General features: G+C 37.4%; 3 protein-coding genes across 3 annotated transcripts in view; all 3 read left to right on the forward strand.

The window, feature by feature from the left end:
- The first annotated feature begins 976 nt into the window (after positions 1 to 976).
- On the forward strand, positions 977 to 3928 carry arl5c (ADP-ribosylation factor-like 5C). The gene is made up of 6 exons (XM_079253301.1): positions 977 to 1349; positions 1743 to 1803; positions 1894 to 2041; positions 2375 to 2458; positions 2923 to 3074; positions 3176 to 3928. Exons 1-6 carry the CDS (start codon positions 1304 to 1306, stop codon positions 3222 to 3224), a joined length of 540 nt encoding a protein of 179 aa, XP_079109427.1. The 5' UTR covers positions 977 to 1303; the 3' UTR covers positions 3225 to 3928.
- Positions 3929 to 8005: 4077 nt separating this feature from the next.
- On the forward strand, positions 8006 to 18023 carry LOC306765634 (plexin domain-containing protein 1-like; the record flags this gene model as incomplete). Its single annotated transcript, XM_079253117.1, has 13 exons — positions 8006 to 8084; positions 13483 to 13637; positions 13899 to 14042; positions 15721 to 15790; positions 15902 to 16024; positions 16107 to 16225; positions 16303 to 16402; positions 16485 to 16580; positions 16693 to 16774; positions 16853 to 16913; positions 17003 to 17114; positions 17678 to 17829; positions 17910 to 18023. The coding sequence occupies 13 exons, from the start codon at positions 8006 to 8008 to the stop codon at positions 18021 to 18023; spliced, it is 1407 nt and encodes a 468-aa protein (XP_079109243.1).
- A 1051-nt stretch (positions 18024 to 19074) lies between these two features.
- lasp1 (LIM and SH3 protein 1) overlaps positions 19075 to 24197 on the forward strand; it is a 28156-nt gene continuing 23033 nt past the window's right edge. Inside the window, exon 1 of the mRNA XM_079252240.1 lies at positions 19075 to 19343. Coding sequence (XP_079108366.1) covers positions 19275 to 19343 — 69 coding nt within the window. The 5' untranslated portion in view covers positions 19075 to 19274. The remainder of the gene's footprint in view (positions 19344 to 24197) is intronic.

Below are 24197 nucleotides of genomic sequence, written 5' to 3' on the forward strand. Positions count from 1 at the left end.
TGGCCGAGCTCAGACATTTAAGATCATCAGTACGTCAGTGAAACTTAAAAGTATTGGCAGGTCAGTTTTTTTTTTTTACTCATTTTATGTTTAAAAACACAATCAAGCATACATTACCATGTCAAAAGAAAAAGGTTAGATGAGTATTTATGAATAATGCTGAGAATCAAATCCGGAAACCAAATTATTAGAAGCACAGTGAGTACTTCTAGACTATTTAAAGAACATGTTTGCCAAATGATAGGTAACAATAATAAAGCTTGATAAATAAAGCTAAATATGGCACTTTTCTTAAAACATCTCTTACACATTTCTTTACAGAAAAATAAAGTAAAGTAAATATAAATCTAGATAGCAGTAAAAACAACAAGAAATAACGGCAGGCAAACAAGAAAATAAAAAATGTATAAAGCAAACTAATCAATACAATCTGAAATTTAAGAAAAATGCACCATGGAAAAGTTCTAAATGAGTGATTCATAAGAGATCTCTGGTTTCACTAGCATTATTTGTACTAGAAGCTCATGCTACAACTTTTTCCCTCCCAGTAAAACATCTGTCATCTCATCTAGCCTTGTTTCAGGTACAAAAGAGACTCGCCTACTAGAAGTACTCAGCGACAGTGCGAGCTTGTACAAGACTGGAGTGTAACACGTAACTGGATGAGAGGCCAATAAGAGCCTTAAAGGTCAAAATGCAAATCTTAAAACATATTGTAAGCTGGTATGAAGAAGCAAACATCAGTAGCCAACGCCTGCTGTTTGTTGCACTCCTGTTATGTTCATTTCTCAGAAACAGCAATAATATTCCAGTCAATTTGACGAGGGTCATATTTACAATATAAAAACCTGAAAAAATTACTATAAACATGGTTTATGCCTCATGATTAACTATTACTAACCATTTGATTCAATATTTAATACAATGTAAAATACATAAACATGAAGGGAGTAATTTCAGCTAATATTAGCATAAATTAGCCTCACTTGATGGATGAAGCAATCTTGAAAAGAGAGAAAAGACTGCTGTGTAAGTAAACCTGGTGATAAGTGTTGCAAAGGCTTTATCTAACGAAACTAAATATTTCCCACGGAACCTAAACGCATCAGAGCTGTGAAGTACCCAGGAGTTTTCTTCATTAGAAGCGCCACCCATGAACGCGAGCGAGTTAGAGATCATTTGACGCCTTACCAAAAGTTGTCTCTCAGTCAGCTGTTGACAGAGACTGAAGTCTGTCTTCCAATAGACACCTTTTGTGGATTTGTTTTGGTTTTGTGGCTACGCTTTCAAACACTTGTTGCACATGGGGTTATTTCTAACCAAGATGATGGCTGTGTTCGGGGACGCAGGTACGGTCGAAGAACTTTATTTCCTGTGTTTCTTTATTTGTTTTATTACCAGGTAAATCCATTTCAGGTGAGAAGATCTCTTATTTACTATATTAAGAGATTGATTTCCTAAATGAAAGTAAAATACGTGAAAATAGTCTCTGTAATTCATTTAACTTCACTAAGTTTTTCAGATTGATTGTAATAGTTTAGGGTTACTAAAAGGTCAAACGAAATGCTGCGTTTGCATTCCCGCATTGTTGTGACATTACATTCTGCTTAGTACATTGCATTCACGTACCTGTGGTAATCTTATCTGAGTTTGTACTGTGTGGTGATGCTGGTAGGCACATGCGTTATGCAACTCATCCAGTTTGTGCTCATGTAAAATCAACATGTTTAACTTTCCTTCAGAGCACAAAGTCATCATTGTGGGTTTGGACAATGCTGGGAAGACAACCATCCTCTACCAGTTGTAAGCAGCCTCATTACTTTTTGTGCTTTTTTTGTATCTGTTCTTAGTTTAACCTTTTCAGTGTGCTCAAATGTGTGTGTTTTTTCACAGTCTGACAAAAGAGGCCGTCCACACATCACCAACTATTGGAAGCAACGTTGAGGAGATTACTGTTCGTAACACTCACTTCATGGTTTGGGATATTGGAGGGCAGGACAATCTCAGAGCCAGCTGGTACTCGTACTACTGCAACACAGAGGTACAGCTTATATACATTTTACAGGTTCAAAACTCCCAATAAAAGTCATACTAAAGCGGATTGGCCTGCACATAAATGTTTTTGATGTAACTGATAATTATCGAGTTCTGAAATTGTAATACACAGTATAGGGTATTCTTCAGTAAATAATGAAACTGAAATCTTTGCACTGATTGAGTTTTTGCACACTGACCTTTTGTAACTGGGTTAATAATTAACATTATATTGAGCATGTATGATGGGGATTACCAGATGTCTTGCACTCCTTCAATATAATTTGGTCCCTGATAATGTGGTTTTTATGTAACATACAGTATACTACTGCCTTTTCAGATTGTCATTCTGGTTGTGGACAGCACAGACCGTGAAAGACTGACTGTAACCAAAGAAGAGCTGCACCGAATGCTTGCGCATGAGGTATTTACCCCACATTCCCACCTTATTTCAATATCTTAATATACTGTATTTGTCACAATGTGACTTTAACTGTATGGGCTACATTATAATCTAATTTTAAATAGGTGCAGAGCGTTTTATGAATTCATTGTTTAGCATTTAACCACCATTATGTGAAGGCTACCTTGACGTGAAACTCTTTTGTTAATCTACAAAGCAGTTCATGCCCTGGTATTCATGATTTGATGTTTAAAACACTCCTATGACTCATTGTGGCACAAATGTAGAGGCAGCATATCAACTCATGACAGACCATGATGAGGAAGTCGACTGTGTGACTCAGCGTCTTTTAAATGTTCCGCTGAGGTTGTTGTTTATCACTGTCAAAGTTTATATTTTGAGGTTTCAAATGGAAATATTCCACATCTACAATACATCACATCATCCTTTAATTGTTTTGTTTCTTGCTCTTTTTTTTTCCATAGGATCTGCAGAATGCAGCAATTCTTGTTATGGCTAATAAACAAGATATGAAGGGCTCCATGACAGCAGTAGAGATCTCCCAATACCTCACACTGGACTCCATTACTACACACCCGTGGCATGTCCAAGCCTGTTGTGCCTTAACAGGAGAAGGGTGAGAACGCACTTTCTATGATACCAGTTCTTGTTAAATACATCCTTTGTATCGCTTGCGGTTTCTCAAAATACTTCCTTCTTTCCTTTCTCTCCCTACAGCCTACCTGCCAGTCTAGACTGGATGAAATCACAAGTTGTGGCAAACTGAAAACACCTTTCAGTGGATCAAACTTCCTCAAACTGAGCCAACCTCTGCACTACAGAGGCCACATTGTCAGTATGATTTACAGTGTTTCAGGCCTGTGTGATAGCACCTACGATGGAGCCTGCCTGCCACACCTAGTGTCTGTCTGGGAGTCTGCAAACAGCTGCTTCCCTTTGCTCTCAGCCTCAGGGTGGATGAACAACAGAGGCACCCAGACGATTTACGGGTTCAAGGATTTTTTTTTCTGGTTCTCTCGTCTTAACGAGATGTCCAGGGAAGACATCTCAATGGTTATTGTCATCTGAATACATACCCTGTGTACAAAACTAATGGAAAATGCCCTACACGACCAGTAATATCACATTCCATTTGTATGCGTTAGAGTTCCTTCATGTCACTGCAGTTTATTATGAGTCAAAAGCTCCCTGCATTAGTGAAATGCTACATTGTGACGTAAAAATCCTTCTCTCATTACAAGAGCTGTCAACGTTCTAGCATTGAAGTTAAAAACAAACCTCGGTGATAGAGTATCTGGAAAAGAGAGCGATTTATCACTAAAGAACATATTTTACATTTGAAGACTTGTAGTGTTGGTTAATGAATGTGAGATTTCACTGGAACTTCACTGGAACCTGAACCAGCACAGCCCTATTTTGGCATTTGATTGTTCATTCATGTCAGTTTTCCTCAGTATACCAAGCCTTGATCATCCGTCTGTCATGCCACGTTTTGTCTAAAAGTCACTTTTTGATCATAATTGTGTAGCATTACAAAAAAAAAAAAAAAAAAAAAAAAAAAAACTCTATGAAAGACATTTGCACAATAACATAATTTTAAAGGTACTCAGTCCTTCCCTTTCTCCAGACCTCTGTATTATTGTACAAAAAAGTTTACAGCACAAGAATAGATTAATATTTTATGCTAGATGTTAGCATAAAACTTATGTTATGTTTAAGTTGAAAGAAAAAAAAAAAAACCTTCAGTCATATACTGTATATTACAGAAATGATGCCAGCTGCTAGAATGTAAAATGTACATGCTGTATTTTGTAAATATATTAAATAAATATAATTATATGCTATATTTTTGCACAGGAATTTTTGAAAGAGTGAATGTGAAAACAAGATATATTACTCTGTAAATCTTTTTTGTGACCAAATTATTTATTAATATTTAAACAGAAAAAAAAACAATGTACACAATTGTAAAAACACACACACACACACACATATATATATACATATATATATATATATATATACATATATATATATATATATATATAATATATATATATGTATAATTGATTTATGAATGTGCATAACGAAAAATAATAGGCTAGATGAAGAAATACATGAGAGGGGTAGTCATTAGCTAAATAAGGCTTTTTGATTCTCTAAAATCTGTAACGAGTTGAATAACGTTTTTTTGTAGTCCCTATGATAGCAAAAATCTGTAAATATGCTGGTGGTTGTTAGGTTTCTCTTTCTTTTTGTAATTTAACAACTGCACGCTAATTCTTGCTCGTAACTATGTATTTCCGGAATTAAATGCAGTCTTAACAGTTGCATAATTCCATTAATATTATGATCAGGAACGTTTAAAAGAAAATCATACAATGAAGGGAATAAATACAAAGTTGAAAAGGGGGCATCCGGATTTGAACCGGAGACCTCTTGATCTGCAGTCAAATGCTCTACCACTGAGCTATACCCCCTCGATCATACAGCGCGGACCATTTATATATGAACAGTCAAACAGGTGTTATGTTTTTTTTTACATCTTTTTCCTGAAATTCTTTTTCGTGTTTCTCTGTTGTTATAGTTTTATTTATTTTTTGTTTTTATTTATTTCATGACGGACTTTGTATGTCTTTATCTTGACCACTAGGTGGTGAAATACGTTCCGGTGTTACTGTTCCTGCATTTAGACTCCTCATTGCACGAAAACCAAAAGTTTAATTTTGGGTTTAACAGGACAACCCACCTACAATAAATTAAAAAAAAAAAAAAGAAAAAAAAAAAGACAAGTAAATTTACCATGCTATTGCTGCATGCAAAAGAAGTTAGGAAACATCAAGTTTAAGAGCTGTCTTTAAAGTGACAAATAGGTCCGATTAAGTTGTACTCCTTTGGTTGAAACATGTCAATTCCCCATAAAGTTTTACTGATTTTCTAAAGCTGCTCGCTTAAAATATGTGTGGACAAAAACATGCCAAATAGACTCTGGTAGCTTAAAGGTCAAAAGCCAAATCTTAAAACACATTGTAAGCTGGTATGAAGAAGCCAACATCAGTAGCCTACACCTGCTGTTTGTTGTCATGTTCAATTCTCAGGAACAGCAATAATATTCCACTCAATTTGACCAGGGTCATGTTTACAATATAAAAACCTGAAAAAATACTATAAACATGGTTTATGCCTCTAACTATTAGTAACCATTTGATTCAATATTTAATACAATGAAAAATGCATAAATATCAAGGGAATAATTTCAGCTAATATTAGCATAAATTAGCCACACTTGATGGATGAAGCATTCTTGAAAAGACTCACACACATCTGTATAAACATTCATTTGTTTACATCGTCACGTGACAGCAATCTTAACTCTGGATGTTTGACGGGCAGAAAGATGATGTTGTTAAGTTGAGTCAAAGGTGTGGTTTAATGGACAAAAGACCAAAGAAACCATCAGGCGCCCAGTTCAGAAAGCGGAGAAACACTAAAAAGATGCAGGTCTGTATGAGTGACTTTACCTTGCATGTTTGAAACAGTAGCATGTACACTATTGATTATCCTCTTCCTAATATTGCCACTTCACCACAGAAAACTACTAGTTTTTGGCTTTGCTGCAGCAACGATTAAAATCTGAGTTATGAAGTCATGCAGTAAATTTCACCAATAAGCTGGTTTGTGTTTACCACACAACATGCATGTGTAAGTTCACATGTTAGTCTGATGATGGGTGGTTCGCCCATGGCGCAAAACTAGAGTCCTCTGTATGTCTGAACAGGATAAACACACTCTATATTTCACCAAGTTTTAATAGGTAAATATAAATATAGTTGCCAAGGAAACCATGAGAAAGTGCAACAGGGAGGGAGGAAATACAAACGTTTCATCCTTCAATTCTCTCAACAGACTGTGCTTTACTAATAAGATGCATCAACAAGTCATTCATGAAAGTGGCCTGCTGGATGCAGCCTGTTAGTTGGACTTCTGACGAGAACATCTGGAAATAACTGCAGTGACATCTTCTGGTTGAAATTATGAACAATCAAATGCAAACAACAAGTGGAACATGAGGATAGAAACGTGTTTTGTGTGCTTTAAGTCAATCAAAATGGAAAATTGTAACCTTAAAAAAATACTAATCTTAACAGTGCTTCATTTTTCTCTGTAGGTTCATCTGTCCCATTGATAAAATAAAGTCACAATTTTAAATTCCATCTTATCAACACAACAGAAATATTGTCTTATTAAATATTACTGTCCTGCTGCTGCCATTCAGTGATGAATTGCAGGGAATTAATTACTGACATGAATGATTGCTCACAATTTACATTAGCTTCAAATGACCTTTAAAGACTGTCAGTGCATAAAACATGGCTTGTGAACTTCAAAATGATTTAAGGTAGTGTGTCTCTTTGTAGCAAAAAGACTGCAAAATTAATAGGCCTTGTAATGCACATATGGATATGTCAGCATTGTCAGAGTGTAATATTTAAAGCCAAATTCAGTTGAGCGGAGTCTCTTTTGGCAGATAATACTTATTGCTGAGTAAGTATTTATATTTTTCCTTTTGTAATTTCTATAAAATTCTCTTGAACTATTGCTTTATTTTTTCCTACCTCAGAAATCAAGATCACTTTTGCCCAATTTTTTCTGCACAGTAATATGTTAATTTCCAGCAGAATCAGCAAATATGAAAGGTTTGTGTTGTCTGTTGTTAGTAATCATGTCCTTCTCCCTCTCTGAAAACTGACACCTGCTGCTGTGATACTATATCTAGCATTTACAATCCGGATTATGGGAAATGATTGCCTTTCCATCTGTAAGTTCAACAAACCCCAAGCTGCCTTGTTCTGTGCCAAGGACTCCGTGTTTGCTCCCAAAGCAGATAGAAATGATGAAAGTGGTGGCTATGAGAGGTGGTGGAGTCCGCCACAGAGCTTGTAAAGTTTGCTTTTTGTCAGTTTTACATGCCATAAAGCACACGCCTTTTACATGCCCACTGGAAATTAAACTGCAACAGAGACTTTTCTGTTCCATAAGACCTACAAAAGGATGATGCTTTTGAGCATGCCAGCTGGAAATTAAATTCAAGCTGACATAACTTTAGATTCATTTAGATTGATATGAATATTCAGTGTCAGAAATCTTTATGTTCTTGCTGCTTGTTTGGTCAGAAGGAGGCGCAATACTGCTGCTTGTCGTATGAACTCATCGTTACTCTGTGATGCTGTGATCCCTGGTAGAAAAATATCTTACAGTTTACAAAAACAGTGAGGGAATAACTTCATTTTTAGGCTGTTGATGTGGCATGAAGATGGTAAACATTCTCTTCTCCCGTCTAAAGTCTCATCCGCTGATTCTTTTGTCTTTGGGATCACTATGGTAACAGAGGAACACCACTAAGGAGGAGAGAAGGGGTGTAGTTCGAAGCTGGGTGGTGTGTTTCTAGCAGAGACGGTGGAAGTGGGAGAAAAAATTTGTTTTTGGAAAGAGAAGACGAAAGAGAGGAAATCAGGAGAGAAGACTGAAGGCTTTTTTTTCCCTAACATGTGCTGTAGTTTGGTGATGCTTTTTCTCTTTCTCTTCCAAACAGAGCTGCTAAAAGTTTGGGCTCATCAGCAGACAGGTGAGCCGTGTGTTTTTCCTGCTTAGCCTTGCGTCTGCTTATTGCCTCTTCTCTGACTCGTGCAAATATGCTTAACATTTCAGATGCTGTTCAATTTGGTTTACAGCATCTGAATGTTATGTCTTTTACTGGATATATATCAAAATAAACTTATCCAATCCAATCCAACTCTACATGTAGCTGATCAACCTTATTTACTTTAGCTTTTTAATGATTCTTAAAGCTTGAAAGATGTGTTGTAGTTTTCATAGTTTGTTTATTGCCCACTTGTGTTCAAGCTAAAGGAGTAGTTATCATCCTTATTCATTTTCAAGCAGATGCTTCAGCGTGTGCCGCTCTGTCTTCTACTATATTTTAATGTGCTTTGAACCACAGGGCTTCTGTAGGAATCTTTATGGAGCAGCAAATAGGCACGCCATGCCTTTTACACTTTACACACAAAAGTGAATAAAGTAGTTTACAATAAAGTGCACAATAAAAATACCCTTTTCCGCACGCATGCAAGTGAGTTGAAACAACAACCACAAACAGCCTGTCCCAAGCTTAAAATTAGATTTGGACTTGTTTTTCTTCTTGCCTCGCTGCTATAGTCTGGTCATTTTCAAGAGGCTGTGACAGACATAAAAAATGATTTTTTTGGTGTTTGTATACTGCTTTTCTTCATTTAAATGCTTTCTTTTGCAAAAAAAAAAGTGTGTGGGTGGTATTTATAAAGAATTAAATAAAGCTTGTGTCACTGGGATTGATGTTGATGTCCTCTAAAAGAGGTGTTTTAATCTTTCCTTTCCTCCGATAAGTAACTTCTGTTCTGACCAAAAAAGCTGCCTGTGATGAGAAGAAAAAAAGTTTGCTTGAAAATTTTTTGTAACATTTTATTTATTTCATGTTCATTTATTAAGATAATGCCAGAGATTATCGCCCAGTTCTTCTGCATTGGGAAATGTGTTGCACTGAAAACTGTGCAGGAGGCGTTTGCAACATAAGGGGTCAGCCGTCAGCACTGACCCAGTGCAATACTCCTTCCCCTTTATCATTTTTTTTATCGGCCTTGGCACTCAACAGTAAATACAGTTCTGTTTTTAAAAATGGCCTCGGTCCTACGAGAGTCATTGACACCATCTGAGCTAGATTGTAAAAACAAAGAGCCTCGAGCTGAAAATGAATTATGCATCCTGTAATGACCTGAGGAGTTTATTCAGAGCCTGAAAGTGATCCAGACATGCTGGATTAAACAAAAAACAAAATAAATGAAAAAGACAGAAACTGAGTTAAAGCCATTGTTTTGTAAGATGAAACCACTGTTAGGATGTTGTCGTCTCTGGATCCCACATCGGCTCTTACTTGTACAAGACATGTCCAATTTGATTTGTAATACAAAAGCATACATGTGTTTTAGGAATCTGCAAGACCGAAAACAACTCAACTTGTTCTATAAATTCTAAAACAACTTGGAGCAGCGTTAGTACGGGAAATAGTTCTGCACTAAAACATGCCTCTTTCACTTATCAGACATTGAAAAGCAAAAATAATCTGTCTCTTCCACCCAGAGTTGCTTTCTCTTGTAAAAGAAGTGACACAATCAGAACACTTGTGTTTTCTTTACAAAGCATGGCTAAAGAGTTGTCTTTATAAGGGATGCTATGATTTTTACATGGTTTCTTCTCCTTCTTTTCTTTCTTTTAAGTCTTGTGGTGTTATTTTTTGAAGTGGGGTCCTTGATTATCATTAATCACCATTGTAATGGCTCTAGTTTGTCAGCAGCTTGGTTACTGGCCAAAGTACACACTTTCAGTTTCTTCAGTCTCACATTCTTGAGCATTAATGAAAGACTGTGAGTTCAGTTAAATCTGTTCTTTGTTAGATATAAAGCAGTCGATAAGACATTAAGACAAATGCTTCTTAATTTAGGCAAAACTCATTTTGGCAAAGTGAAACAAGGAAAAATGTACATCTGCATTGTAGCCACACTAAGAACTCTAGATGTTTATTGTGGATGATGGTCAGGAGTCCCTGCCAGCTCCTCCAGCCTCTGTTCAGGAAGGGTGCGTCCACTGTAACCGGGCTATGCTGACCACTTACAGAAAAAGGCAGCTAAATTGAGGTTCGGTAGCTCCTAAAAGAGCATGCAGAGGTCAGTTTTTCAGCCAAAATAGCTGGCCTTTTAGTGCCTGTGCATTTAGAAAATTTCTCTGTCACCTCAGTAGTCTTTTCTGCATGCTTATCTTGCTGTGCCTCGATTTGTCCAAAAATCATTTATATCTTTTGATCTAGTCAGTTTCAGCAATGTCAGGTCACAACCAGACAGTCTGAGAGGCTATATTGCTGTAAATGAGGATCAACCCTGTGCTTTTTCCTAAAGGAAGAACAGATGTACAAATCACATTTTTACTTTGATTCACCACATTGGTATTGTGTTGCAATCCTCTCCCAGTTGCATGTGTGAGATTTCATTTTTTTCTTTAATTCATTCTTTCAAGTGGCAGTTTTATGATGCAGGCAAACTGTTTGGTATTTTGGCAAAGAAAGAAATCTTTAAACACAAAAGCATTTCAGTTAAAATAAAATCATATTAATTCATTTCAATCTCAGCCAAAAAAAGTTACATTTTGACAATATGACAGTGGAACAAAAGGCTCTCTGAAACCTGCATGTTATAGTTTACATATTTGTACATACATCTGCATTATAACTAATTTGACACACATTATAAATTTGGAGCAAATGTAAAAGACTAATAATTCAGTCTCATACTAAATTCACTTCACTTATGTTTATTGGTTTTCCTTGAGCTTATAGAATTGGGCTTGCATTTGAATGATTTCATTTTCTGCCCCTGAACTCAACTATTTGGGGGAGTGCTGACATTAACAGATCTGTCACAACCTCATATGGAGCATCTGCACACACCCCAGTTCTCATAAGCCAGAGTGTATCTTCTGCACAGACCTTCTCAACTGCACAGGAATTGTTTCTCCTCTTACCTCATGGATGACTTAGCAGGGTGGACTCCCTGCTTAATCTAGGTTTGCGGTAACATATTAACTGTTAGAAATGCTTTGACACGCCACTTAATTAAATAAAAGGATGAAGAAAACCAAATACAACTGCCTCATGAGATCAAGACATTTGGGTCTTCACTTCAATGACTTGTTATAGATGTGATGACTGTGGAAAACATCAGTATTTTTAACCGTGTGCATGCAAAGTGATGTTGAAAGCAGGCCTTGCCAATGTCCCACAGTCTGAACTGTGTGGGTTTGGCACAAGACACAGGACCGCGTTTTGCTGCCACATTCAGGGAGAAATACAGGCAAGATCAGCTAAAAATTTACTGGGGAAAAAGAGCTTCAATGGGTACTGGCACCCATAGTAGCCCGCAGAGGTTCATGGAAATGGTGAAATACAGAATATATTATCTAAACTAATATCTCTAAACTAGTGTTAGCCCTTTGACTAAATTGCTTTGAACTTATAGTCTCAACTGGGATGCCATATATTTAATAATGAACATCTGCTAGACTGCAGCTAATTTTACATAAACTGTCAATAACAAGGAAGAATTGTGGGAGGTATGGCCGCATTCAAGGAATATCATGTACTTTGCTCATGCTTGGATAAATCAGCTGCTTCAGAAACAGCTCAATATTAGGACAGCTGCTTTTTCAATTCTGATTTCCCTTCATACCCACTCTAAACCCAACTTTCTATTGTCTACAGTGCCGCATATCGTCGGAATAATGTCGGAAACCAACTTTGATGCTTAGTGGAACTTTATGGGGATGGGGTCTCGCGATGTGTTAGTTAGCATTAGCGTGACCGGCAATGAGAGACAAAACATGTGCATTCATTAACAAACAAAATGGTTAACTTCAAACAGTTTAGCATGTGTTTGAGCTTTGGCTTTCTGAACGAACAACTGGAAGTCCGACAGGGTCACCTTGCTCAGTTTTAATCTGCTCAGTTGATGAGACTTCCAGCATTAAACACCGGAGCAACAGAGACAAACTCTTCGCGGCAGCCGAGCTGACCACGGCGCTACAATCACGGTGTTTCACGCCGGAAACTGAGCACGACGGGGTGATTTTCCAGGCTTTTTTTTTTTCCTCCCGAAGACACTCGCAACGCTGCGTTCTCCTGTAGTCTGCTGAAAGCCTGGAACAACAAAACAGCACACGATAAGTACAGGAGAAGACCCTTATTTAGGGTTAGATGAGACACCCCGCGAAAAGTCTGCGTCGCTCCGGGCTTATATAGGCAGCCTGTGACGTCACTATAGTGTCCCATTTGACCAAAAAGTACAACGTAACTTAGGTATATTATTTTTCTCATATCAACACCTGATTTTCTTGTTTTTGTTTTTAATTAAACCTCAGATCTTGCTCATTAAAATAGTCCATTTTCAACAAAGCTGCTTTAATTTGATTTGAGTCGTTGCAGCCTTATATACACTATAAGCACTTGTCAGAGTCCTGCAAACAACAGTAAAGTTTCTCAGTGTATTGGCTTTATACTGTAGACAGTTAAATACGATTTGATTATTTTCCAGAGTTACATTTACTTTTAATTGATATTTGAAACAAGGTTGTACTTTTAAATTTAACTGATTACATTAATCTTAAACAAAATATAAGTTGTCTAATCTTTTATTACACGACTTACATTTACCACAAGACAATGTTGAACGTTTTTTCAAAATAAATGTCTTCCAATATTCGTAAGATCAACATTTTCCTCAAAAAGAAAGGTTTTCCAGCAGCACAAATGTTTGCATATCAATAACAAAATAACTCATTGGAGCTCAGTCAAGCCCCCTTTGTGCAGATGGTTCAAATTAGGTTGTGTAAGGACAAAGATGTCCACAAGTCAAGATCCAATTGTCAGTATAAACATACCAGCGCACATCCATTTACCACATTCCATATAAATCACAGCGTGGTGAAAAAATAAACATCTAACGTAAACTAGGAAAATGTGGGTTGAAGGCATCAATTAAAACACCCAAATCTGTAAAAACAAAGGCTACCTACCTCAGTTTGCTTACCAGATAGTTTTACTTTGCTTGTACACTTTGACAGGTATTTCTGAGTACCAGTAAATAATCTTTGAATTATTTCTGCCTTGATTCAACAATGAATGCAGCTGACAGGGATAAAGTAGACAGATTCAAAAGCAAATTGTAATTCCTCTTTCTGCCAAAAGACTCTGCACAAAACCACAACTGTATATCAGGAGCAAATAAAACCCAAATTAACCCAAAATCTTTTGCAAATATTTTGCTCTCAGTTCTTGGAATTATTTATAAAAGTACATTTGTATTTTGGGATCAGATATCGTCCCATTTGTCAACAAGATGCTAACCTGTGCAACAGTGAAAGCTGATGTGCATTATTTTCAACAGAAGAATGGTACAGTGTGATCCCACAACAGCATGAGGAGCCGTCTCTTGGTGATGGAGCCCAGACATCATCTACAGGCCACACCAGGAAAAGCAGAGCAGCTCTGGGTGGAGGAGTGACAATCACTACACTTCCAGACAACATGACACACGTCGTGGTGAGAGTTGTACCGCAGTGCTCCTTATGACGTTAATGGTTTAAGGCATTTATTATGACTGGCCTGAAACCTGAGGTATTTGTTTTAGTTAGATTTAAACACTGCCCTCTTTTCGAAAGAAACAGTTACACTCCACCGACTTGGATAAGCATTAAAGAGCATATGACTAAAGCATTTTCACTATGAGCTCTTGATGACATGCTTTCTGGACACATGTTCTGTCTTAACAACCTCTGAGCTTATGAAAATCCTGTCTGAAAGGAGGATTCTGGCAAATACTACACGTGGCGAAGCTTTGGCCCTGAGGATCCGCAGTCCCAGGACCTGTGGGTCGACATGAGTGATGTCCAGCACGGCCAAGTCAGAGTGCATGGGATTTTATCCAATTCATACAAACAGGCCGCGGTGAGTTTCGCACTCAAAAAGTATATTTAACCATTTAATCACAATAAAGTAAATTTTTTTAATCATAACTCACATCAATCATTGATTACTTGTGTGAGGCTAGGGATAAATACATGAAAAGGATGGCTTTCACAGATTTTTAATGAAAATGTAAGAATAAGAATTTCCCTACGTTACTGACCATAATGAAAACATGAAAGCTAAGAGTAAATTAAATTAAGTTCATCATCAGATTTCTTATTCAGTATTTTTTAAATATGTGTGAGACTGTCACATTGATTTGGGGTTGGTTATTGATAAAAAAAACAATTTGGTAAAGTCAGTATTTATCAAATTATTAGGGGGCACCCAGATTTGAACTGGAGACCTCTTGATCTGCAGTCAAATGCTCTATCACTGAGCTATACCCCCACACAAGAGGTGGTGGGAATATTATAATAAATGATGATGAACTGTACCCATGACAGCTCTTGTGTGAACAAGAGTGAGATTTACAGGCTTCACTGTGCGTGACAAACAAAACTCATCCACTTCCCTCAATCAGACATGTTTTTTTTTTCCTGCAGTGCAAACAACAAAAATCAGTGATAGTTTCAGTCGTCTTATTAGAAACTATTTATGTTATTAAGCCATCCCTAAGCCATGACATTAGACTTTTAAAAGATAATCTTTCAATATTATTCAAATCTAGCAAGAAACTTTAATCACCTTTCTGTAATCACCTAAATCCCACCTCTAGAGTGGATTATGTGCAATTTCAATAATTCAGTCATGGAGGTCATGGCAGTCCTGAGAGGTTCAGTTAAAGCAGCTGTACTTCTTCTCTAGGTTTCTTTCATATATTTAATCTTTCACATAAAATACTTCTTGTGTTCAAACTTCCCATGAAGAGATTTAACTAATATGTAAACTGCCATTCACATTTGAAGGGCTGTTAAGATCACATGAATTGTCATTGTCACTGAGTTGTTTAGCTGCCAAACCAAACTTTTTTTCCCCCTCAAAATCCAACATATGAATGTTTATGATGAGATGAGAGTCAAGGATGCATTGTAGGTGTTGGATTAGACCTCTAAAAAGACCACTACCCTTGTTCATAGAGAATTTTCCAGTTTAACATAAAAGATTTTGTTGACACAAACAAAACCATCTACCCTCTCTGTCTGAATTTGAAAGAAGAAAAAATCTAACTAGTTTGCCAAGTTATATTAAAGCAATTGACTTTATCAAGTTACACTGAATTTATATCTCAAGGATCGCATACATTTTAACTGGTTTTGAACTTGTTACTTTCCATTTTCTCAATACAACATGATGACCTGTACATATGTTTTATAAAGAGTATGCATGATCTGCTTGATTTGCATCAAGTGTGTTGAAGCAAAGAGGCATCTAAAACCTGCAGGGCAGTTGCCCTCAAGGTTGGAGTACCCTGCTCTGTAGATTCAAGGTCTTGCATCAAAGTGTGATAATAAATCTGTCCAATAACAAACCCTTTTTATCACAGACATTTGGTCAGTTTTTGTGGTTGACTTCATTTCAGCAGCTGTTTACGGAAGAGCATGACCAAAAAAACAAATCCCTCTATGTTCATGAAGCAGCTTTTAACATATATAGCACATCATGTTCAAGCATCTCTCTTTCTCTGTGTGTTTGTTTGTATCTATTTCTTTTGCAGAGGGTTGTCCTGTCTTTTGACTTTCCTTTTTATGGACATTACCTGAGGCAGATCATTGTAGCAACAGGAGGTAAAGTTTGGTTGCCTAGCAGATGCTCGAGTCACCTTTCCTCCATATGTTGAGAGCGCAGAGGTGTTTTTGTATCAAGGTTAACATCTTTTTCCTTATGGTCATTTTCAGGGTTTATCTTTACCGGGGATCTCACCCACCGTATGCTGACCACCACACAGTACATAGCCCCTCTAATGGCTAATTTTGATCCAGGCTACTCTAAAGAATCCACAGTGCAATACCTGGATAATGGTATGACACCACCTGATGTATTAAACATTTTAATGTCACTCACATTTTCTGACTGTCTGATTCTTGTTCGACTTGTTTTTAGGAGAGGTGTTTGTGGTTCAGTGGGAGCGGGTCATACTTCCAGGCAGAGAGTCAGAGGGTGCCTTTACATTTCAGGCTGCGCTTCACCAAACAGGGGAAATCACTTTCAGCTATAGAGACGTGAGACCCATCTCTCCCAGTGGCTTTTTGTACCAACCTAAAATCTTATTCAAGCACAAATGTCATCTGTTCACCAGATACCTTTGCCATTAGATGTGATCGGATCGGCTGAACATCCAGTGAAGGCCGGTTTGTCTGATGCCTTCATGGTCATGTCACCATCTTCTCAAGCAGCGGGTTGTTATTAACAGTTATTTTTTCCATTTTGATACTGTCATTATGTCTTTCCATGTGTAAAAATCATTTATCTTCCTTTCAGATGCAGCTCAGAAAATAATCTATGAATACCATCGAGTTGAGCTGGACATAAAAAAGATTACCAGTTACTCTGCAGTTCAGTTCACACCACTGCCTAGTAAGTAAATGTCCAAATGTGTGAAGCTTGAATAAACCAAAGTTATTTGTACCATTTAACATAATAATATCTGCATTCAAATGTTTAATTTACCTTCTCTCCCTCTGTTAAGCTTGTCTTCAGCAAGACAGCTGTGAGCTCTGCCTTTCATCCAACAAGACTTCTGGCTGCAGCTGGTGCAATGTTTTGCAGAGGTGAGCAGATTATTCTGCAACCCCAACATAGCTTTGCCATGTAGTTTCACCCAATTTTATATGAATGTTGTGTTTCAGGTGTTCAGATGGCATGGATCGACACAGACAAGAATGGTTGGATTTTAGCTGTTCGGAAGAGGTAAAGTTCGAGAACTAATATCACACTATTATTTGTTTTGGCTTGTTTTTATTATAAGCTCACTGTTTTATTTTGCTGTGGATGGGCAGAGCAAAGATGCAACCTGTGATGATTACTTCAGGGATGACAATTTCACTGGTTCACCAAAGATAGGTGATGCCACCTCTTTGACTCCGCTACAAAAAGACTGTAAAAGTTACGGTGAGGACACATGCAGCACATGCTAGATATGAAACATAGTCACACTGCAAGACTCAGTTTTGTTGCTCAATAAATGATGTAATGTGTAACTAAAGAACCATAATCATTTCTTCATTACAGATGATACTGTACATGACATCTTAAAGACTGGCCACGGTGAGTTGGTGTGCTGCTCATAGAAACTACACTGCTCTAAAAAGATAAAGGGAATGCATAAAATGCCCATTTAGGAAGCAACACTGATATTGAATTAATTTAATCTGCTTTTGTACAAACTAAGCACACAATGGGTGGAAATGAGAGGAAGACAACTGCTATAAAGAAATGGTCCTGTAGGTGGTGAGCACAGATCATTTCCTTGTGAACTGGAGATGGTGTCTGTAAAGCCACAGAAGTTAGTCAGGCATTGAAGCTCATCCAGAATGGCACATCGATGCTGAAATGTTTCATTCATCAAGATCGAGGGTGTGTTGCTTCAGCGTTCGCTTTATTGTTTTGAGCTGTTTATTGCGATCACGCCTTATGATTGGATTAATAATGACATGTTTCTGTCTTGGCTACAGATGTGGAAACAGATTCTTCTACCAAGAATACAGGGATGTCTAACGCCGGACTGATAGTTGGTATAGCATCTGCTCTGGTGCTCCTTTTGGCTCTACTACTTGTTGCTCTTTGTATCAGTTGCAATGCCACTGCTACTTTACCACTTTACCAGGTAAGCCACAGAATACCACCTGATCTTGAAGTCGACGCTCGGTCACATCATGATGTTTTGTCATTGTTCCTGCCTCACAGAGACGCAAGTGTTACTGGCCTTCCTTGAAGTTTCAACAGCAGCAAACTGGATACACAGAGGTGGAGGGAGAAGGTCATGAAAAATACAGCATTGTTGAAGCTGGACCGTGCTGAAGGCACAAATGAAAGTTAATGGATCACAATGTCTGAATTCAAGCAATGTGTTTGAAATGGCATTGAAAGAAGATTGCATTGTTGGAAAAGTTTGAGTTCAGTGTACTGAGTGATACATGTATGATAATGAAATGTTGCATTACCAAACACTTGAGTACATCACTTAATTTTGAATTTTAAATAGGTCTATATGTCACTGCTGATTTTTTTTGTTGTTTTATTTTTTGCTTTAACACCAAACATAAAAACATGGATATAGGATGTGGTTTAAACACAATACAAAGTTCCTGAGTTTAGGATATTATGAAGTGTTCATGCTTTACCTTAAAGATGTGATATTTTGTGTTATTTGAAGCTGTAGCAGGAAATAAACATAAAAAAAAACAATGGCCTGGAGGTACAAAACAAACGTTAGATCATTTGTTTTTGCTCTAGCGTTGCATTAAAGTAAATTTCTGATATTTGGTTTTGTTGTGTGTGTGTGTTGTGTTACTAACATGTTGTTTATCAATGTGTTTTTATAAAGGTGTTAATTATAGTTGTACATTCCATGTTTTTAATGAAAATGTTTTAGTTTATTGCATTTTACTTTATTTTTGTTTTCCATTATGCGAGGAGAGAATATCTCAGAGTAAACCCCCAGCAGGTGTCGCTCCAACCAAATATATCCGGCAGAGCTCAAGTAGGCCATGCAGTGAACGTGGCAGATGTGTAAAAATTTGATTTGAGAGCATTGGATTGGTAAGGCCACAAAAAACCTGCAAAATGATCACATGAGTTTGCTATGCAAGCACAGATGGAGCGAGGACAGATACACTGGACATGCACGTGCACATGGCTCGGTTGGATTTCTTCACAGTTGACACAGAACTGCGCTTGACTTGACACGTACAATAAATAGACAGTTTACTTCCCCATTCTCAATATTATCATTATTCCAGGGAAGAAAAAAAAAGATCCTCCCACACTTCATCTTCCTCTGTTCGGATGTGCGCGCGACAGGGAGGGGAGGGAGAGGAGGAGGGCAGCGGGAGCGCGCTTTCCGTGTCTGGTTAGTGGACTGACAGCCAGCTGTGCGACTATATCAACAATCTCCTGGATTTGCTACGTACAATTGTATTGTTGTTGGTTTGCGGCTGATTATAATCATACGTTATAGCTGTTTCTTAAAGTTAGTACTCGAGAGCACACATCTAAAACCAGTTTATCGGCGGTTTCTGTGCTAACTAGCTAGAAGAGCAGTCCTCCAACATGAATCCGTTGTGTAGCAGATGTAATCTAGTCGTTTACCCCACGGAAAAAGTGAATTGTCTGGACAAGGTAAGAGCATAAAAACCTTTCATTTTGTTTAATTGCTATTTCAAAATACTTAAAACAAGCCGCTGTGTTTTGAACTAAAGCCGAAGTTATTTTTGTATCCTTAAAACGGGAGCGTTCACAATTTTTTGTGAATGAATTGAACAAGCCAAGAGAACAGGTATGTCGTTAGCTTGGCAGGCTAGCAGCGAGCTAACGCCTGGAGAACCGATGGCACAACAGCAAGACGTAAAACCGAAATCACGCAGGATGGTATAAATGATGAACCACTTTGATAATTTGTGTTTTCAATCTTATTTAAAATTAGTTCTTTTTTTTTTTTTTTTTTTTTTTTATTGATTTACCCTAAAGCATAGCTTCACATTGCTTCCGACAGCCGAGCCTGGTCTGGGCCTGGCTGACACCTCTGCTTTCAAGACGACTGATTTATTACGTGTAATCTAAACCAAAGACGTACTCCGAGAACATTGTATTTTCCTCTCTGTGTCGGAAACTATGCAAAATCTAAACAGGATTTAATATTTTTCTCTTCGTGTACAAAACTGCCCACGAAAACTTGGGCAGATTTGGACGGGTTTGTGTCCAATTCACTGATTAATCCAAGTCTGGGATGATTAGCTGCACACGGTGATTTGGTTTTACCCAAAAGCACACGCCTAATCTCTGTCAAGGTGATAATCTCATCAATTTTGGCCAGTGTTTGTGTGGAGGTCAGTAATTCACAGGGGAGGGAAAACCCCATGTAGCACGGTGCTGCTGCACATCCTGTTTGGGTTTCCTCTCAAACTTTAAGAGACAAATCTGACCATACATTAAAAAATTGATTTTATTAGAATTTGATACAGGCAATTGAAATGTAACTTTGCAACGAGATAAAGCATACATGCAGCACACTTGAGGCTACCTGGGTGGGGTCTCTTTGCTTTTTATAGGGATGGCTGGATCTCTTCTTCTTCTTTTGTTAAACCTAAGATGTACTAGGAGCGAGCAGATAATTTGTGTAATGGACATCTCAATGACTGTTGAAAATCAATCCCTGTTGAGATATGCTTATCTTTCAGGCCTGACAAACTATAGAAACCAAATCACTTCATCTAAAGTAACATCAGCACCTGACTAGATGCATTACTTCTCTACTACATAAATATAATTTACGCTTTTTCACTGTATTCTGAATTACAATTGATTTAGCTCAGAAACCATCTTCCTGCAGAGGCCATGCAACATGAAGAGGCACATTAAACCTGTTCATCTAAGTAATGTTGGAGTGTTAGATGGCCGGTATTGATAAAAATCTAATTGCCACAAGTGCAGCCTGAGTTTGCTGTGGAATCTTTCCCTGAAGCAGATTGCATTCCAGCAGACAGACACTCCTATGAAATGTGCTCTGTCAGAGGCCTGCTGTACTATCTCCCCCTTTGAACCAAGCAAAACAAGGTAGGCTACCGTGTATCGTCGCTGCCTTTCTGCATCAGTGTTCACCCATTCAGATACAGCAAAACACCCTCCCCTTTCCTTCCTTTGCCTTTCGTGTTTGCTTAAAGCAACCGAGGCTACGTTGGCTTAGCATTTTTATATGTGCTGTTCTAGCTCAGGTGAAAGTTTAGGAACTGGGGGAGCATTATAACATTGTATAACTATACCTGGCATTATCCTGTGAAAGCTTGAGACGGTTTGCCACAGAGGCTTGTTTGTGTGTCTGCTGCATTCCAGTGTGTATAACAGGGCTGGGCGAAGCAAGAGGAATGGGTTAGCTGTACACGTGAAGACAGGAAGTCAGCTTTGGTTGAGGCTCTGGTTGGTAACAGGCTTCTCATTTTGTTTTCTTTTTGCACTTAAAATACTAACCACTGGTGAAGAGTTTGAAAGTCATATGCAACTCATTTATCATACATTTTTTATAGCTTCATTTGAGGGTGGATCCTAAAGCCTATCAGATAACACTTGCAACAAGGAAGTGTTTTTTTTTTTTTTAGTTTTCTTTTTGTATTTGTTTGTTTGTTTTGTGTATGTGTCACTTTAAGATTAATAGTCATTTGAGCACTTTGGGAGGACAAGTATGTATCAAGATAAATTGAGTCTGCAGAGTGGTCAGGCCTGAACTCATTTCTCACTGAAACACTTGTCTTGGCTGGAGTGTCTGTGTGTCTACTTCTGCTATATGCTTTCTGCATTTTGTATGGACCTCAGGTAAAGATACTCTGCTCTACATCTTTGAGCAGATGTATTCATATTTTACTGTGGCACATGTCATTGTGATGTAAAATCACTAGGTATTGTACCTGAGAGGATTATTTGCTTATATTCAATTTTCTTTGAATAATTTGTGAAGCTGACATGCATAGTCTGGCTGCTTGCCTTAAAAAAGTATGAAAATAAAACAAATGTTTCTTCTGGCTCTTAAACTTGTTTGTTTGTTAGCTTGCAAATATGATGATGAAAAACATCTGGAGTAGTGTTTTGGTAGAGGAAAATTTATTTTTCTCAGACCACTTTTATGCAACGCATTGTCTCCCACTTGGCAACAACTTTGACTGGCAAGTCCCAGCCTCATGCCACTTGCAAAATGGAAAACATTTTCAGTCATATTCACAAGCAGGAGGCCATACAACCATGTATTTATTAGTTTTATATGGACTCAGTTAAAACTCTTGTAGTACTGAACTATCTTTCACATATATGGCAAATCAATGTTCTGTGCATTTCGTAACAGTTTGGTTTCTGTTATCTGGCTGCTGAGTATGATTTCTGTAAGCCTAAGTTGTGTTAGCCTGCCTTCAATCCCAGGAAATCATCAGCAAGGATCAGGTCATCTTTGAGTTATAATACACAATGCAGTCTTTAAAGTATGAAAGACCTTATGTCATGCCTCCCATGATTAAATCAGTTATGCAAAATAAAAATAGTTCTTATTAAAGATCCATATAATGCGTTGCGATGGAATTAGTTAGTAAAATGTCTTTACTGTGTTTGCATGTACAAGAAGTAAATGAGTATTTGTTTTTGTACTCTGTTATACCTTTGTTAACACTTTTCACCTGATCTTAGTTTTAGTGGAGTTTGTCTAGTAAATGGTCTCTATATTTAGTCAGGTTATTTTGAGAGCTGAGTCATGTCCAAATGCCAAAGACGGTGAAGAATTAGTGAAGCCACAATAAGTCCCCTCCCATTTGTGACTCAGTCTCAAACAAACAGCACAGTCAGAATCACTTGAGATGTTGATTCAACAACCAGGTACTTTATTTCATATTTGATCCTGAAAAAAAAAGGAACAGTAAAGATTGTTTGCTATCCTGATCTTTTACAGCCTTATTTGATGTACCTAAATTATGGCTTTAATATTTGCATAGCTGTGCACTAAAATTCAAATATTGTAAGACAAAGAGACATTTATAGCCTGCACAAGATATAGGATCACATTTTATAAGAATATATGTCCTGACAAAGCAGAAGTGTCTGGATGTTTCATTCCACTTGTCTTTCTCACTTGGCTTTTTTTTTTGTGTCACTGGATTGGAAATGTGTAACTAAGTACACATAAAATATAGAGTTGTTTGAAAAGTTCATTTCAAACCCTGCTGTAACAGAGCATATCTGTTCAAATCACTGCCTGCCTGCAGTTAGCAATGAAGCCCTGGAGACTGATTAAATAAATGGCATTAGGTAGGTTGATAATTAACCGGCATTCATTAATGAGTTGCTTTTCCCCTTTTAGCACCAGACAGATGTTGGTTTCTTTTGGCACACTAGCTTGGAAAATAATTATTTTTCACACTCTGCTTGTGTTGTGGTCTACTGTTTATTTATGGGTGTTTGTGAATGTTTAGTTTTATGTAGTCACCACCTGAGTCTTGAACCATTGCGGTATTTTACACTGTTAGCTTAGCCTGTTGGAATACTGAAAGCATAAAAAAGTTGCTGTGAAATTAACTGATTTTTGACTTTTGATTTATAAGGCACAGATTTTCTCAGATTTTTATGAAGTACCAATCACCAGAGGACCAGAACATGCAGGTTCATTTAACTTTGCTTCAAGATTTGAAGGCATTATTCTGATATAAAATAGCATACTATCAGAAATGTCCAATGATTGGGTGGAAACTATAATTCCAGCATCATAATTTTATTTTCTTTACATTAGTAGGATCCTCTTTTTTTTATTTTTCTTCCTCTCTTTTACCACCTCAGTCAAATGAGAGTAATTGTTTGGTTCATATGTTGCTATGGTTATTGGACCAGCACGATTAGTAATTTGTCCTGTACATGTTACATGCTCACACTGTCATAGGAAGTGGTTAACAGAACATGATGATAGACTTTTAACACTTTAGGCCACATTTTAGATTTTTTTGTTACTGACTTGTCAGAGTACCCAACAGTTCTGAAGGATACAGTGGCATGAGATTTTTTATGTGATAATTATCACAGACTTTATCCCAGAATGTCACCATTTCAAGGCATATCTTAATTGTTTCTATTGTTTCAAATTACATTGACCTTAAACTACTGATATAAAGGTAGGGATATTCAACTTTAGGTTAATAATGTAAAAAGTTCCTGCTACACTGATTATTATGTTATGAAACTGATAACGGTCTGATGATGCCAAAATGTGAATAGTATGATGGAAGAGTTTTGTTTAAATACAAGTTGTCTTTGAACCAGAACATTTAGTGGTCGATAAATTAATCAGTTTTGTTTGTTGTGTGGTTAATCTCCTTATGAAGAGAGCAGTAATACAGTAGCTATGTAAACATTGAGCAATTGTATATGTGCATTCAAAAATGTCCCCCGTAGAAGATTGTGTGCATTTTAGGTACACTCCAATATCATACAAAAAGCTGATCATCCCTACAT

This window comes from Telmatherina bonti, assembly GCF_933228915.1.
Source record: "Telmatherina bonti genome assembly, chromosome: 14".
NCBI lineage: Eukaryota > Metazoa > Chordata > Actinopteri > Atheriniformes > Telmatherinidae > Telmatherina > Telmatherina bonti.

Excerpts from the sequence above, each read along its gene's own strand:
- arl5c (XM_079253301.1), top strand. The coding sequence starts at position 1,304 with ATGGGGTTATTTCTAACCAAGATGATGGCTGTGTTCGGGGACGCAG. Across the intron at positions 2,459-2,922 it reads ACCGAATGCTTGCGCATGAG|GATCTGCAGAATGCAGCAAT; the intron begins GTATTTACCCCA and ends TTTTTTCCATAG. Across the intron at positions 3,075-3,175 it reads TGTGCCTTAACAGGAGAAGG|CCTACCTGCCAGTCTAGACT; the intron begins GTGAGAACGCAC and ends CTCTCCCTACAG.